The sequence below is a fragment of the Benincasa hispida genome, chromosome 9 (assembly GCF_009727055.1).
Source record: "Benincasa hispida cultivar B227 chromosome 9, ASM972705v1, whole genome shotgun sequence".
Taxonomy (NCBI): Eukaryota; Viridiplantae; Streptophyta; class Magnoliopsida; order Cucurbitales; family Cucurbitaceae; genus Benincasa; species Benincasa hispida.
Genome location: NC_052357.1, coordinates 70,235,370 through 70,250,797, shown reverse-complemented (window position 1 = coordinate 70,250,797; position 15,428 = coordinate 70,235,370). Strand labels below are relative to the sequence as shown.

Below are 15,428 nucleotides of genomic sequence, written 5' to 3'. Positions count from 1 at the left end.
AAAAAACGATTTTTTTTACTATGTAGACAAATTATAATTAATCTATTGAGTGGTCAAAATAAGTATCATAGCGTACGAGTAAGTTAATAATAACTACCAGGTTTATAATTCGAGACTTTTACTTTTAATTGTATTTAAAAAAAATTGAATTATTTGGTGGATTGTACAAAAAATAGATGTTTTCAAAATATTCTAAATATATTTTTGAGTTCAATATAGGTGCAGCGTACAAAAATTTGTGTGCAAACCAAAAAAAGTTATAGAAAATGTATGAATATAAAAAGGGGTGGCGGGTGATCAAAGTACGGCGGACTGCTCGGGCCGTTACAGAAGTAAATGCCAAAGAGCAGTTGATTAGTCGGCGTTGTATGAATCAGCAGAAGAAGAATAATCGCGGCACCGTCCATCTCCAAATCCAACAGTGACAGATAGTTACGAAGAGTGAGAGTTGGGACTTTGAAAGAACGATACTGATACGATACTATTCCACAATTTGAATATTTTTGGGAACTTGCAGAAGAACGAGTTTACGATTTATTGCCTTTTGGAGTAGAAATTTTTCTCTTCAATACAGGTGGATCGTTTTTGGGGTTGTCGTGGTCGTGAAGATGGTGAATCCGATGGTTGAACGTGCCACGAGCGATATGTTGATCGGTCCAGACTGGGCTGCGAACATGGAGATATGTGATATGATCAACAGAGATATTGGGTAGGCTTTGATTTCTTTACTCGATTACACTCCCTCTCTCCCCTGTTTTCAGTGTTTTTCTTCTTTTGTTGTCGTTTTGTAAATTCTTCTCGTATGTTGATGATTTCTTATGGATTTTTGAAGGATTTTATTGATTGGTTTCAAGCAGTTGTTGGAGTTTGTTTGCTGTGTCGGTAACTTGGGTAGAAATTATTAAATTTATTTTATTTTGGCTTTCTTAATTTTGAATTTGTCTCTGTTTATTTTATCGGGCTCTTCATATCCTAAAGTGGACAATATCATACGATTGTAGAAATAGATGAAGGTTCTATTAGAGTCATGCTCTAAACCTAGTTGTATGGGTGCGATTGTCACCGTTTTCAAAGAAAAGTAGTGAGTCTTGTGGATGAATTCCCTGATCAGACAAAAAGTGCTTGGAACGGCAAGCAAGTAATAACTCTGACGAGATTAAAGATGCAAGAGGTGGTCTATTCCAAAAAAAAAATTACTCATGGTTGTGCCCTATCTGACTTCGCAAATGGGTCTTGATAGAATAAGCTCTTGTAGATGATTGAGAGTGGATGAATGAGGAAAGACTCAACTCAAGGTGGTACTTTGTTTGAAGGTAGAATTGTTAGTCGTGCAAACAAAGTTCCACATTAGTTAGGAAAAAGAATGATCATGGATATATAAATGAGGACAACTATCTCTATTGGTGTGGGACTTTTTGGATGAAACCAAAAAAACCCGATGAAGATTTATGTTCAAAGTGGACAATATCATATTACTATAGAGATAGGTAGAGGATTTGTTGTCCTTATTAGAATTCATAATAAATATGTTACCGATGATTAAGATTGTTCTTATGCAACGGCTGACCCAGTCTGTATACGCTATTTTGAAGTTTTCTTGAATATGCTCCTAAATGGAAGCTTCAATTGATGGAAGAAGCTCCCACATTGGTGAGTTCTATGAAAAGCCTTTCTTCAGTTCAGTGAACGTACTAATAATAACGGTTTAGAAAAACTGAAGCAGAAGCACCCTTATGCAGAACGATCACCCAATTTAGTTGTTGAAATTTCTGCAAATATTTTCTCGATACGGTCATTTCATTTTGCTTCTATAATCAGACAATCATTTGTCTCTTGGAACATTGCGTATTGAAGTTTGGTACTTAGAGAAGTCTATATCTGTTGAAGGACCAAGGAAATTTATGTTGAAGCAGTATTCTTTTCATTATCGTTTAGTGTAAACTATTCAGTTTGTTGATGATTGACCAGGCAAACAAAAGGTGTTGTTAAAAGAATAAAGAAGCGCCTTGGAAGTAAGCACCCCAAAGTTCAGCTTCTTGTTTTAACAGTAAGAGAACACCCCTATCATTTTAATCACCAACATTTTTAATTAATTTATTGACATGATATGTTGGCACTACTTACCTTGCTCACAATCTGTCTTTGGGACAGCAAGTCTTGAATACATTTCACCTTTTGTATCTGCTTATATGCAGCTCTTGGAGACCATATTCAAGAATTGTGGAAACATTAGTCATGCACTTGTCGCCGAGAAGGAAATTCCCCATGATATGGTCAAAATTGTAAAGAAGAAGGTAAGAGAGGTGTAGTTTTACCTTATTTTTTGTTCTTTAGGGTGTGTTTGACCCAAGGAGTTGGGAAGTAGGACTAGGGAAGTAAGAGTTTGTGAACTCTACTCCTTGTTTGGTCCAGGGACTGGGTGGATCCCACTACTAAAAAACATCAATTTTATATCTTATCAACTACTTATACGGTGAGCCCAAGGAGTTCACAGCTCCCTAGATTTCACAACTCCTTGTTCCTCACTATTTTACTCCTTGTCCTGAAAATCCCCTTAGGGGTGAAAGAAAAGCGTTTAGCTTGGTTTCATGGTGTATATGATGCATGGTGTAGCCTGACCTTCGTGTCAAAGAGAAGATATTATTCCTGATAAATGCCTGGCAAGAGGCTTTAGGAGGACCAACAGGACGATATCCACAATATTATGCTGCTTATCAAGAACTATTGGTACGATTAATCAATGTTATCCATGATATTGTGTTGCGTATTGTTATGTGATAGTCCTTGGATTCTTGTTAATTTCATTGTTAAACCATAGAATCTGATTGATAAGGAGATAATCTTAATAAAAATTGACATTTTCTGAAAATTTGGTCCCTTACAGCGTGCTGGGGCAGTTTTCCCCCATAAATCTGAAAGGCCAGCGCCTGTACTCACATCTCCAGAAAGACAACAGGTGGAATTGTATAATCAGAATGCGGACAATCCTGATTATCAGCAAGATGCTCCAGGATCCTCAAGGGATGTTAAATTATCAGCCTTGAGGTACACTTTTTTAGATTGACTGTATGTCTGAACGGACTTCACTAGAAACTATTGAATGCTCTCATTCCCTTCCCTCTCGTTTGTTTAGCTACTTTCTCATAGTTAGTTACACAAGCTTCCCCTTGAATTCTCAGCTTAAAACTAACTCTCTTCATTACAACTTACAATTTCCCCACTTTGCCCCTTTTCACTTTCCTTACATAAGTTCAAAGTTTTAAGATGTATTGAAAAACGACAGTGGAATGAAAAGTGGATAGTTCGCTTCTACACTTACAGTTTTCTTGCTCCGGTGGAACTGTTTTCTAGGATTCTGAAACGGAGGCTTGATGATCTACTAGTTTTCATGTGTTAGAAATTTGAGTGGGTCATTGTTCTAATGTGTTGATTTGAGTGGGTCATTGTACTAATGTGTTCAATCTTGTTCTGGAGAAACTTGTAGTTACACCATTAAACTTTTGTTTAACATGATAGTTTACTTCGTTCTTTTGACATTTTCTCCCTATGCCTAGAATACTGTTTTGGGATCTTCTGTGACATGAATTCGTTTTCAGCTTGAGTGAGATCCAACTTGCACGGGGAGTAGTGGTTGTCCTTGCAGAAATGCTAAATGCATTAGATCCAGGAAACAAGGAGGTAAGTTATTGATTTGACAAAACGTTAGATTAATGTTGTAATGAAACCGTGTGCTAATGGTGGTTTTGAGTAATAATACGATAATGTAATTTCCCGGTTATAGGGAGCGAAGCTCCAACTGCCGGTTATTAAAAAAAAAAAAATCATAATGTAATTTGTGAATAATAAAGTTTCTAATGTTACCCTTGATAATAAACGATTCCCATATGTATATATTCAGCTTTTTATGCATTATAATTCCTTAATTGTTATGCCCCTTCGGGGACATCCGTAATTCCTTCCTTTATCAATTTTATTTTTTTGATGAATACTTATAACCAATTTGATTTGTGACTTCATTTCGTGTAGGATATTAAGCAGGATGTTGTTGTTGACTTGGTAGAGCAATGCCATGGTTACAAGCAGAGAGTAGTTCAACTCGTGAATTCAACTTCGTAAGACCCTTTTTGTTGGGTTTTATATCATGGTTTTTTCAGCTATATTATTGTATTGTCATTTTATTGTGGGCATATATTGGAACCGAAAGGTTGGTGTAGTTAGGTACCGTATTGGATGTGTGCTTGTTATGAGAATTCCTTGTATATTATGCTTTTGGCTTTGATGGCAAAAGTTGCTGGAAGTTAATATCACTGAAACCGTAGGTGAAAAAAAGGACTTCAGTATTGTTACTTTTTCTTTGTTTCTGGTGATATAGATTGTCCCTTGAAAATTATGGTTGTGTTATTTTCGTGTTCGTTAGAGGGGATACCCATATACAGAGCTCCTCTGTGTCATGAAATATGGTTCCCTTTCAATATATAGGTCATATGACGGTATATACTAATTTCATTTCTATATTTAGGGATGAATCATTGCTCTGCCAAGGATTGTCACTTAATGATGATTTACAACGTGTACTTTCCAAGCATGAAGCCATGGCTTCAAGAATGTCTGTTCAGAAAGGGGAACCCAAGCCCGAATTGGTTGGAGCACGTCATGATGATCATATTCCTCTTAATGACACTGGAAACCAACAACCTGAGAGGAAGTAATTATATTCTTTGATTTCTTAGCGTTGGTTCAGTATACATGCTGTTTGATTCTATTATTGTTTTTGAAGATTGCATGAAAGTTCTGAGTTATTTAAGATTGTTAGCTAGAGACTATCATGTTATTTTAAAATATAGGAAAGTAAGTCGAAAGCTTTAAGATGCTTCTATATTTGAAGCTATTTAAAATAAATAACCACTATCAATTAATAATACTATTAAGGAGGTATTTGGTCCAAGAAGTTGGGAGAGAGAGAGTTGAAGAGAATGCACTTCTGAACTTCACTCCTTGTTTGACTCAAGAAGTTTGTGGATCCCAATACTAAAAAAAAATTATCGATTTTATATCTTGTTAACTCTTTACATTGTACACCCTAGAAATCCATGACTCCATGGAATTCATAACTCCACTCATTTGAAAGTTTTCATCTTTTTCTTTTGAAAGTTCTCTGGACACATATTTTCAGATTAGTATTATTAGTTTAGAATCAAATTCATTTTAAGTTTAGACATTAAAACTGTTGAGCATATACTTCCGTACTATTTTATATATGACTTGCAACCAATGAATTTATTGCAGGTTGGCTTCCAATGCTACCGGCTCAAGCACACAAACAGTAAATCAGTCAATGAATGCATCTCCCACCATTGGTGGTACAGCTTCTCCAGCTAAGTTTGATCCCAAATTGGACCTACTGAGTGGTGACGACTACATTCCTCCTGTGGCGAACACTTCACTGGCTCTTGTTCCTTTGACCGAGCAGCAGCCAACTACTCCTTTATCTGAACAGAACGCCCTCGTCCCATTCGACCTGCATTATGATAGCAACCAAGCAACTAATGTTGCTGATACCCTGTCCGGCAATCCTGGAGACCAAAGCCATGCTTCTGTCTCAAACTTCCACCAGCACCATAACTTTCAAGGTTCTCAAAACAACGAGTCATTTCCACCACCACCTTGGGAAGCTCAGCCTGTGGATGATAATGGTTCGGTAGCAGGTGATGAGTATCCCCATCCGATGAAGGTGACTCAGGTTGTTTTCACGCATGTGCAGAATGGTCTGTATCCGCAAGGACTTCAACCAATCGCAAATAACCAAGTTGTAGGTGTGTATATCCAGCCAATTGTAGGCAGCCAGATTTCAGCACTTAATAGCCAGTTTACTATTAGCAATCAGCTGGATTCGGCCACTCGGACATTCGACGGAGGGCCTTACGGAGCAATGCTTTCGCAGCAGTATCCTTTGCAAATGTTTGGCAACCAATTCTCTGGCTATGGCCACATCCAGCCACAGGGGGCACAGTATCTGGAACAGCGTATGTATATTAGTAATGATAATGGCATAACAAATTCATCCTACCAGATTTCTGCCTTGTCTAGTATGACTCCCAACAGGCCTTCTAAGCCAGAGGACAATCTGTTTGGTGATCTCGTTGACTTGGCAAAGTTCAAGTCCATGAAACCTACTCCTGCAGCTGCTGGTAGCGACTGAATATTTATTTCACTTCCACTAAATCTCTTTGGCATTCTTTTTCCTTGGTTTCTCTCGATACAATTCTTTTCCTCATTGTTTGGTGCCAGGGGACGCCTGTATATATTGATGAACCTTTGGGCTTTCTTTGCGTTATGTTTAGGCCGTGTAAGAATTTTGTCATTGGAATTCAGTATGTTACGTTAATTTAAATTTTGGAATAAATGCTATGTTTTCCTTCTTTTCTTTCCTTTTTTTTTTCCCCTCGTGAAATTCATATCTACTTGTATAGTAGGTAGTAGGAATGTCGGACGAATACCTCCAATTCAAAAAAATTGATCAAACCCCTTTAGAACATTTACCATTGCAATTCAAACTCCCACTGAGTTTCGACCCAACTAGAGCATGACATGTCAGGAACTTGTTTGGTACCAAGTAAAATAACAGATTTTTCAAGTTAAGAAATAGAATAGTTACTCGTACAGGAAGAACATTATCTTTACAAATGCATCATAGATCCAATGGGATGAGGGGTGAGAAAAGTCAACTATTCTTACTTGAACAGAATTTGTTCAATAGATCGTACAACTGTCTCTTTGAGTTCTGCGGGGCGAGAAAAGACATTACTCTTTGATATTCTGGCATAAGAACCTATCAAACCAATCACTTGCTTCTTTTACCATCTCTGATGTCATTTGGTGGCCAATCTCAGGTTGTGGGATGAACTACACAACATTAAATATTATAAGTCAGATAAAATAAAAGTCCACTCTGTTAGGAAGTCCCTTGGGGGAGAAACACTTATTTTTCTTAAAGATAATTTGCTAACAAATGATCCCGCAACTATCTTTTAAAAGTTGTCTGTATACTTATTTTTTTAATTGATATCACCAATAACCAATTTTCCTTGATAAATTAAATTGTTCTTCCTTATAAGTTACTTGTAAGCGACAATTTTAAATGCATAATAACCATTCTCTTAAAGGATTCTAAAATTAATTAAACAAATAAAAGAAGGTAGAAAGTTATATGTACCTTGAAATTTTCTGGACAACCAAACTTCTGATAAGCTGTCTGGGTTCTTGATACGGGAGCATCCAAACCGGCAATTGGACATCGAGGATCCTCTGCACCTATTGTTTTTCAAATCCAAACTGCATATTAACTATATTCGAACACCAAACTGCACATTAACTATATTTGAACAGACTACTAGGATGCAATTCAATGTTAAACTTCAAGGTTTTGGCGTATCAATCTCTAGAAAATTAAAGATAGCCACCTATTTTATAAGTGAATTTCAGCATCTATAAGGAGATAGCCTCCTGTTTACTGACATGATGCCATTACTGGATCCTTACAAATACAGCATAAGTGTTATGTTTGAACTGCATATCCGAATCTTTCAATTCCTCTAAATTTGAGTTTGGTTTGTGATTAAAATCATGTAAGTATAGGCAGTATATGAACATTACCATTTAATAACAACAAAGGACGTGGTGCAATAGCTGGAACTGAATAAATTGAGTCAAATTGGGAATCTAAACCAGGAGCAATCCTATTCCAGACCTGAATAAAACAGTAGGAAATAATTACGGTAATTCAACTTCCAATGTGCGTTAAAAAGCTGGTTATTGGCAGATAAAGTAAGTATAAGTTCAAGCCTTCAGAAAAAGAAAGGAAGAAAAGAAACAAATAGTTGGTAATAAGCACAATATAGAAGTCGGTTTGAATTGATCATAATTCATAAATTGCATTCAGAACACCGAATTCTAGATCAAAAGTTACTAAACCAAGAACTTGGAAAACAAACCTTCTTCACCACTTCTTTATTGATTTCATTCATGCCTAATTCAATTCGTGCTTCTGCAGACAAGATACAAAGACTGGTCATGTGTATTTATGAAGTTGTTCATGTTTTCAAATTATCTCAACTTAAAAAATGCTCACACAAGAGGTTACAGCTATATAATGATCTTGCTAGTATCATTCAACAATAATTAATTACTTGTCTTTAAATTATTTAATGTTTTCTTCTTTCTAGCTTCTGTTTCATGTGTAACAACTACTTGTCACCTAATCGCCACATCCACCTTACCCTCAAAAACAGGCTTTATACTCTCAACTCGTGCCTGCCACTTATCATTATCCACGGCCCATCGAAAACACTGCAATCATATCACAATATATCAATTGGCCCCCCTTTCTCCTTTCCAAAATGGAATGTACTAACACAAGATCCAGCGTGACATCATTTGGATTAACTACCTGCACACCAATTATGGGGACAACCACAGAATAGCGAGTATCAGCAGCAGCAGCAAACCATGCATGCATTCCTGCAATGAAAATGTTAAGATCAGGTAAGTCTTATATAACAAAGAAAAAGCATGTTCCAATTTGGTCCTTATTATTTTACTTTTAACTGACCTCCAAGTGATTCTCCAGTAATTCCTATTCTACATGGGTCAATGTCCTCCCTTTTCGTCAGATAATCTGCCAATTTTATCAAGTCCCATACCTGCAAGTGATATAATCTATTAGTTATTTGTAAACCAAAGTCACTCAGTTAGTCTAACTGAAGTTATATTCATTCATGATCCAAACAATTCAGCTGCCAAATGAAATGAGGAGCTACCGTGTCAAATATGAATGGCATGGTATCACCTCTTTTCCATGAAGAAATAAGAGCCTGCACCAAATTATGACATCAGGTTAGGATTTAACTCTGCAAAAGAAAAGGGAACTTTGCTGTAGGACTAGAGAAGAGCTAAAATGCCATGTACATTTTTTTTTTCCTGCAAATGGCAAAATATTATGGGTTGATTGACAATCTCAAAAGCACAGGTATATTTTTCTCAAGAGAATAAACATCTTTTAAATAAACATAATTATTGGTGTATCACTTCCTTGGCAACCAGATTGACTTGAGATTCCGGTAAATTTAAGACCTTGGGTTCACAGTTCCACTAATTGGTGATAACTGATAAGCCAGTCAAGTGGCGTGCACATTTTTAATTTTTAGGTCAGAGAAAAAAGACAGCTCAATTGGCTAAATGGGAGAAACTTAAACAATAATCAGCATACATCACGGTAGGTGGTTTTGTTCTTGGCCCTTTCACCATGGTAACGAGAATCAATGGCAATAGCTACATATCCCCTCGATGCATAAGCCTGAAAGAAGCAAGAATATATTGTAAGATCTAGTTCTCAACTTGGTGACAACAACAAAAGCCAGGAGCAAAGAAACCCAATACCTCAAGCAATGGTCTCAACCACTCTTTGCACTTGTTTGTACTGTGCAGAAAAACAATTGCCGGTCTTTTTTGCTGTCTGCTATCCTTCATGCTTATAATCAATACGGGCAACTGCCCTTGCTCTCCTTCCTATAAATGATTAGTGGAAAACTACATTATTTGTTTTGTCCAAAAAAAGTACATGTGGACTAAAAAGCAAGAAATTGTTCTTTTTGCAAGATATGCCAGCAGATCTTTTGCTGAATACATGTTTTGCATAGTAGAAAAGTTATGGGTCTGATTCAACTTCTCCTAATATACCGTTAAATCATGTCCTGCACATAAGTTAATGTGAAAAGTATAAAAGCATAGCTTGCCTCCGTCGTCAGATGAAGATTTTCCTCGTGAAGCAAGTCCTTCAAATTGCTAAAAGTTGCCTTTGGACAAGAAGCCATCGCCTTTAAACAGGTAAAACAAATCAAAATGGGTAGACTACTACTTAAACAAAGATAAAAGAACGAAGAAATAATACTACGTCGACCTCACTGAAGGTTGGCGGGTTGGCCTCCTGAATCAGAGGGTTAAGAACAGGCTTCGCATGCTTCACATTCAGCGGAACTGAGAAATTCAATTAGACATCATATATTCATAATTTCAGTTGTACTGGCTACCAAGTATCACGACAAGAAAAGACAATACACCCACTGACTGAAAAGATGAACTAGACAAACAGAAAAATGGTACTGGAATGAAAACTTGCTAATTTTCACGAAAAGGCATAACTTTTGAAAAGATGTCAAAAGCAAGAAATATGTCAGCAAATAGACGGCGACCATTGAAATCAAGCAAGAATTTCAGAAACAAATTCACAAACTTCTGAGCTACCAAGAACAGACATCAAAATTTTCGAAGTAACTAAAACGGAGAATAGAGAAATGGCGTTCGAATTCAATTTCGGACCTTCTCCAGATCGTCTGCTACGCAGAACGCTGAGGAATTCGGCCCGAAACTTGTCGGCGTCAACGATAGCTTCTTCCATTTGATTAGCTTCCTTTTGGTAGCTTCCCCTGGCTGCAACCCGGTACGAGGATTTAAAGGCATAGGAATTTCTCCGGTTCCATGGCACAGTTGCTGTGTGGCAAAGGCATGTGAGGGAAGGTCGGAGTAGCACGTGAGATCTAAGAATTGCCATTAATAATATAGTTGGGAATTGAAGTGGAGGCAAGCCAAGACGGCCCACATCGTTTTTCCGAAGGCTGACGCAGAATTGCCGCTTTTCCTAGTTTCCGTTTCCTTTTTCTTTTCTAAGCCAAGACGGCCCATATCGACCTTTTTTAATCATGCCTCAATTGCATTACTTATTATTATTATTATTATTATTTGAGCCTAGAAAGTATCGATTTTAAGTCTTATTAATTAAAAAAATGTGAATTCACAATTCAATTTCATAATTCTTTGCAGTTTACAAGTCGTAGACTTGTCTCAAATATTCATGAGAAATGACTCTTGACTTATTTTTGACTTAAAATTCTCTTTTATCCCTCCTCCACGCTTCATCACCAACTAACGAAGGAATCTAATGATTCACATATAATCAAGGAAACTTGTTTAAAGTGGCCGACATATAATTTTTTTAAAAAAAAATTATTAATCCTTATTTACAGTTAATACATATGTAAAACAGATTAATTATTATATTATAGGTATAATTTTTTTTTTATTTCAAGGTGTAAAATATTTAGGTATTGCCTTGTTGCCCAACACAAACCTTTGGGTTGCATATGCAGGGGAGAGATAACAGATGGCTCTGGACAGGAACTGTGTGATTTGACTACCTCAGATCAAAACCTGTAACAATTGAATAAGTTTTAGGTGAAAGTGATCAAGATCCACAAATTGAGCTGTAGGCCGAATTTTCTGAACATAGTAAAAGAAGAGAAGTAGTTCAATAGACAAATTCAAACACTTGAAAAGACGTGTAGAGATTGAAGAGGGCGCATAAACCATAAAGTACTTAATTGTTCTGTCTTTTAGTAAATAGACGCATAAAGCACACTTTGGAGCATAAAGTAAGTAATGCCTTTTGAAAAAGGGTGGAGGGGATTTTATTTGGTTTTATAAGGCTGGGACACAGGACCCAACCTCCCCAAGTAAATTGGCTGCATTAGCTGCCTTTTAAATGTAACATGCATGCCACCATGATCTTTATAAGCCCTGGTATCTGGATATTGTCCACGAGTAAAAGCAGACTGTCAAATATCTATAGTAAACTGTGCAAAAGTTAAGCAGAAATCACTTATTACTAAAAGGAAAAATCGGTACCGTACACCTCGAATCTTGTGATTCACGGAACTGCATGCTGACAATCTTTAATTTGGTACAAATGCATATTACGTTCTAGGGTTGTACGAGCTGCGTCATATCATGTCTAGCAGCTTCATTGTCAACATTTTTGGGAAGAAAGCAATTCCCTAGCAAATTAAAATTCCGGAACCAATCAACTCCAGTACCTAAGTCTAACACCAAAATATATATATACACACACATATATATCAGTTTTCACAATATGCCTATTTCACCAAGTTAAATCTGATAAAAGTGACTCTTAAAACTTCAAAGAAGTGTGAAAGCAATACAGTTTAGTACTTATGGTAAAGGTTCTGCATGACTACAACACCCTAACTCTGTTAGGGCCAATATGTTGGGAATGCAACCAAAATTACATATTTGTTAAATAAGGAGATGATTGTGAGTTTATAAAAAATGACAACTATCTTTAATAGTTTGAGGCTTTTTGGGATGAAACTAAAGGTAAAGTCACGAGGGTTTATGTGATCATACCATTGTGAAGATAGTTGAAAGGTTGTTATTCCTAACATAATGAACCATCTAATAGTATGATATTGTTTACTTTGGATATAGTCGAATAATCCCACATGACCATGTTACTTTGGTTTCTCAACGTGAGACTTCATACCCCATAGAAATAATATACAGTTGTTCTCATTAATAGAATGATTCTCAAAATATATGAGCAAAGAAAAAGTGTGGAGTAACGGTACCACTAACTTGGTTCCTCTAATCAGACACGGTCAAATGTAAGGGTATCTTGTCCAAGTCGTTCGCTTCCAGAGAACCTTTTTTCTTTCCTCTAAGATTAAATGATGTAGTAGCACCTAATTTAGACACCGCAAGCCTATACAGTTTTAGGTGTTTTTTTCTTTCTTCTTTTCCTTTCTTTTTTTTTTTAAAGTCGGTTTTAGGCGCTTGAATTAGGGTCTTTGGTGACAATCATCGACGGTCTTCTACATAAGGCACAAATGGGGTACTCCTCCTGAGAGTCCGAGGCCGCTTGTGCTCCACATGGGCCACATTAAAAGCATTACTTCATAGATCTTCTACGGTACATGATTAAGTTTTACTCAGAGGGCACAGCTTCTGAGCTCTGATATCATGAACTTTTGGGAGATGATATTATTATTATTACAGAAAAAAGACAAAAGGAGGACAAAACTTCCTTGGACCAGTAATAGGGTAATGGTATTCTCTAGAAGATAACGAGTCCTATAATTACAATGGGCCTTAAAAAGTTATATTCTCTTCGTTTCTTTCTTTTTAGTCTTTGTTGAGGGCAGGATATATATGCTGTTGGTTAGATTGTGCTCTTGTTCTTAAGGTTTCAATTTTACCATCAATATAATCTTTTCTTTAAAAAAATCCCATAAAACCTCTTCATTAACAATCTGCATTAAAATGTCTAATTGAAAGTAAAAGATTGGAGTTAAATTTTCAATTTTCACAACACTAGGGACAAAATTGAACCCAACTACATAATGGGCAATTTTTTTATAATTCATTTGGTCTCAGTTTTTCCAAACAATTCAAAAGTTCCATCATAATGATAAGTACTCTCACATGTCCAAAGGCCAACTATTTAAATCTCAAATTTTTACATTTGTTGAAAAGATAAAAATAAAATAAAAAGAGAGATCAGAGAGAATCAGCTTAATTCTCCTAGGATTAACAGATGGGTAGAGGGGAAAAGGGTTGACTTCAAAAATCTAAATGAAAAAAGCAAAGATCATTTGATGCTTTAAACTATTTCCAATATTCCTTAAATAAAGTTGGTTTATGTCTGGCCCCTGCTTATTTTTTAAAAAAATCTAATGCTATATAAATGTAAATCAGATTAATTATCACACCCCACTGTAGAAAAAATGTCAAAATTTTAACATAATTTTGACCATGTAGTAGCTATATTTTTTTCCCATTGTTATTATTGTTATTGTTTTTTTTTTCTTACTGAGGAAGAAGGGAAGCAAACTTACTGGGCCATATGAGTGAATCAGATATTGAATCGCTTTCAGTCCTCATAATTTATTTTACTCCTCGGCGACCATATTTAATATATACTACATATAGAAACCCGAACCAGCTGTGAAAAGAAACAAATTAAATTGAGTTGATAGTCGATACATAAACATAATGTTAAATTATACTCGAAAGAAAATCCCTTGTACACATCCACCTTTATTTGAACAGTTTGTGTTTAATAATTCTTCCAACTTAATTTTATGTTTCATAGTTTCTTCACATTTTCCCTACTAATTCACCCATCTAGTGTTTACAAAATTGAAACTTCTAAATTTATCTTACTCGATTTTTTTTTTTTTTTTACCATATGTGAGATTGGGGATCACACCTCAAATCTCACGATTGGTAATACAAGTTCGTATCAATTGAATTAGGTTCATGTTGATAGTCACAATTCAGATTTTTTTACTAATAAATCCATTAAATTATAAGATAATTGCAATAGGTAACACTTTTATGGTTAATAATTAAATGTATAACGACATTTTTAAAGAATTGTAAATATATTAAAATCCATCAGCGATAAACTTTATCGTCAATACAATGATAGATTCTATCGCAAATAAACTCCTAACAGTGATATAACTTATTACTAATAAACTCAAAGACCTAGATCTAAATTATCTACGAATTCTTTTTATTGTGTTATATCGGCTAATATTTTGGATCTAGTTGTCATTTATAATTGTCCGTAAATTATATATCACTAAAGTGATATGATATTGTCCACCTTAAACATGAATTCTCATGACTACATTTTCAAACAAGGTAAAATTACTATACTGCCCTTGAGATTTCAAAATCACAATCCATTCTCTTCACTATCTCCATTCCAGTCGTTTGGCTCTTTCCATTTCCGTTCAATTTCTACCATTTCTTACTTTTCCTTTCCATTTGTAGATAATTTTGGATATTCAATCAGAGTTGGATTTACCACCCCCCCCCCCCCCCCTTTTTTCCTCATTGTTAGTTTATTCGAGATGTTGAAAAATGATTGTTTTAAATCAATGTTTGAGATCTGCCATATTTAGCATGTAAGCGTATTTTTTAGGTTTTGAGATATGTGATTTGTGTGATATTTCATCTATTTGAGAAACCTTTTTGCATTAGAACATCATTTTCGATATTATTTGAACGATTTTGACCCAAAAAGTTAATTTTTTTCCAAAAAAATCGAACCTTTATTTTATGGAAAACGATTCCTACCTGACTGGGCTTCATGCGAGCCTAATCGGGGCTTGGATCGGGAACTGAGCATAAGGGCGGGACCGAGAGCAGGACTGGGAAAGGGCATAGGGGTAGGACTGGGAAAGGGCGTAGGCGTCAATTCCCGGGCGGGTCATGTAAACTTTTTTCATGCAAAATATATGTAATTCTTGATCGGGTCCATGCATGTAGGCACCAATTCCCTGCCAAACCGGATTCATGAACATTCAAGATACACGTAATTCCCAGGCGAGCCCATGCATGTAGGCACCAATTCCCAGTCGGCTCATGCAAACTTTTTTCATGCAAAATACACGTAATTCTCGATCGGGTCCATGCATGTAGCCTTCCGATTCCCGGTCAGACCGAGTTCATGAACATTCAAGATACATGTAATTCTCGCTCGGGTCCATGCATGTAGGCACCAATTCCCA

At 36.0% G+C, this 15,428-nt stretch overlaps 2 protein-coding genes across 3 annotated transcripts; one reads left to right on the top strand and one right to left on the bottom strand.

The window, feature by feature from the left end:
• The first annotated feature begins 237 nt into the window (after positions 1 to 237).
• Positions 238 to 6,424, top strand: LOC120085889 (TOM1-like protein 9). 2 transcript variants are annotated; one of them, XM_039042155.1, is made up of 9 exons: positions 238 to 709; positions 1,969 to 2,047; positions 2,196 to 2,294; positions 2,614 to 2,727; positions 2,885 to 3,045; positions 3,597 to 3,678; positions 4,027 to 4,112; positions 4,520 to 4,705; positions 5,287 to 6,424. In XM_039042155.1, the coding sequence occupies exons 1-9, from the start codon at positions 609 to 611 to the stop codon at positions 6,197 to 6,199; spliced, it is 1,821 nt and encodes a 606-aa protein (XP_038898083.1). In that variant the 5' UTR covers positions 238 to 608; the 3' UTR covers positions 6,200 to 6,424. The 2 variants fall into 2 exon arrangements, with proteins under 2 accessions (XP_038898083.1, XP_038898084.1); XM_039042156.1 differs by lacking the exon at positions 2,614 to 2,727.
• Positions 6,425 to 6,602: 178 nt separating this feature from the next.
• On the bottom strand, positions 6,603 to 10,713 carry LOC120085890 (putative esterase YitV). The gene is made up of 13 exons (XM_039042157.1): positions 10,375 to 10,713; positions 9,956 to 10,032; positions 9,792 to 9,872; positions 9,436 to 9,564; positions 9,266 to 9,352; positions 8,817 to 8,870; positions 8,609 to 8,699; positions 8,447 to 8,517; positions 8,277 to 8,346; positions 7,992 to 8,044; positions 7,654 to 7,747; positions 7,214 to 7,311; positions 6,603 to 6,903 (listed from the first exon to the last, which is right to left on the bottom strand). Exons 1-13 carry the CDS (start codon positions 10,604 to 10,606, stop codon positions 6,802 to 6,804), a joined length of 1,239 nt encoding a protein of 412 aa, XP_038898085.1. The 5' UTR covers positions 10,607 to 10,713; the 3' UTR covers positions 6,603 to 6,801.
• Positions 10,714 to 15,428: the final 4,715 nt, after the last annotated feature.

Excerpts from the sequence above, each read along its gene's own strand:
- LOC120085890 (XM_039042157.1), bottom strand. The coding sequence starts at position 10,606 with ATGGCAATTCTTAGATCTCACGTGCTACTCCGACCTTCCCTCACATGC. Across the intron at positions 8,045-8,276 it reads TATAAAGCCTGTTTTTGAGG|AAGCACGAATTGAATTAGGC; the intron begins GTAAGGTGGATG and ends TCTTGTCTGCAG. Across the intron at positions 7,312-7,653 it reads TCCTTTGTTGTTATTAAATG|GTGCAGAGGATCCTCGATGT; the intron begins GTAATGTTCATA and ends GAAAAACAATAG.
- LOC120085889 (XM_039042155.1), top strand. The coding sequence starts at position 609 with ATGGTGAATCCGATGGTTGAACGTGCCACGAGCGATATGTTGATCGGT. Across the intron at positions 710-1,968 it reads ATGATCAACAGAGATATTGG|GCAAACAAAAGGTGTTGTTA; the intron begins GTAGGCTTTGAT and ends ATGATTGACCAG. Across the intron at positions 2,048-2,195 it reads TTCAGCTTCTTGTTTTAACA|CTCTTGGAGACCATATTCAA; the intron begins GTAAGAGAACAC and ends GCTTATATGCAG.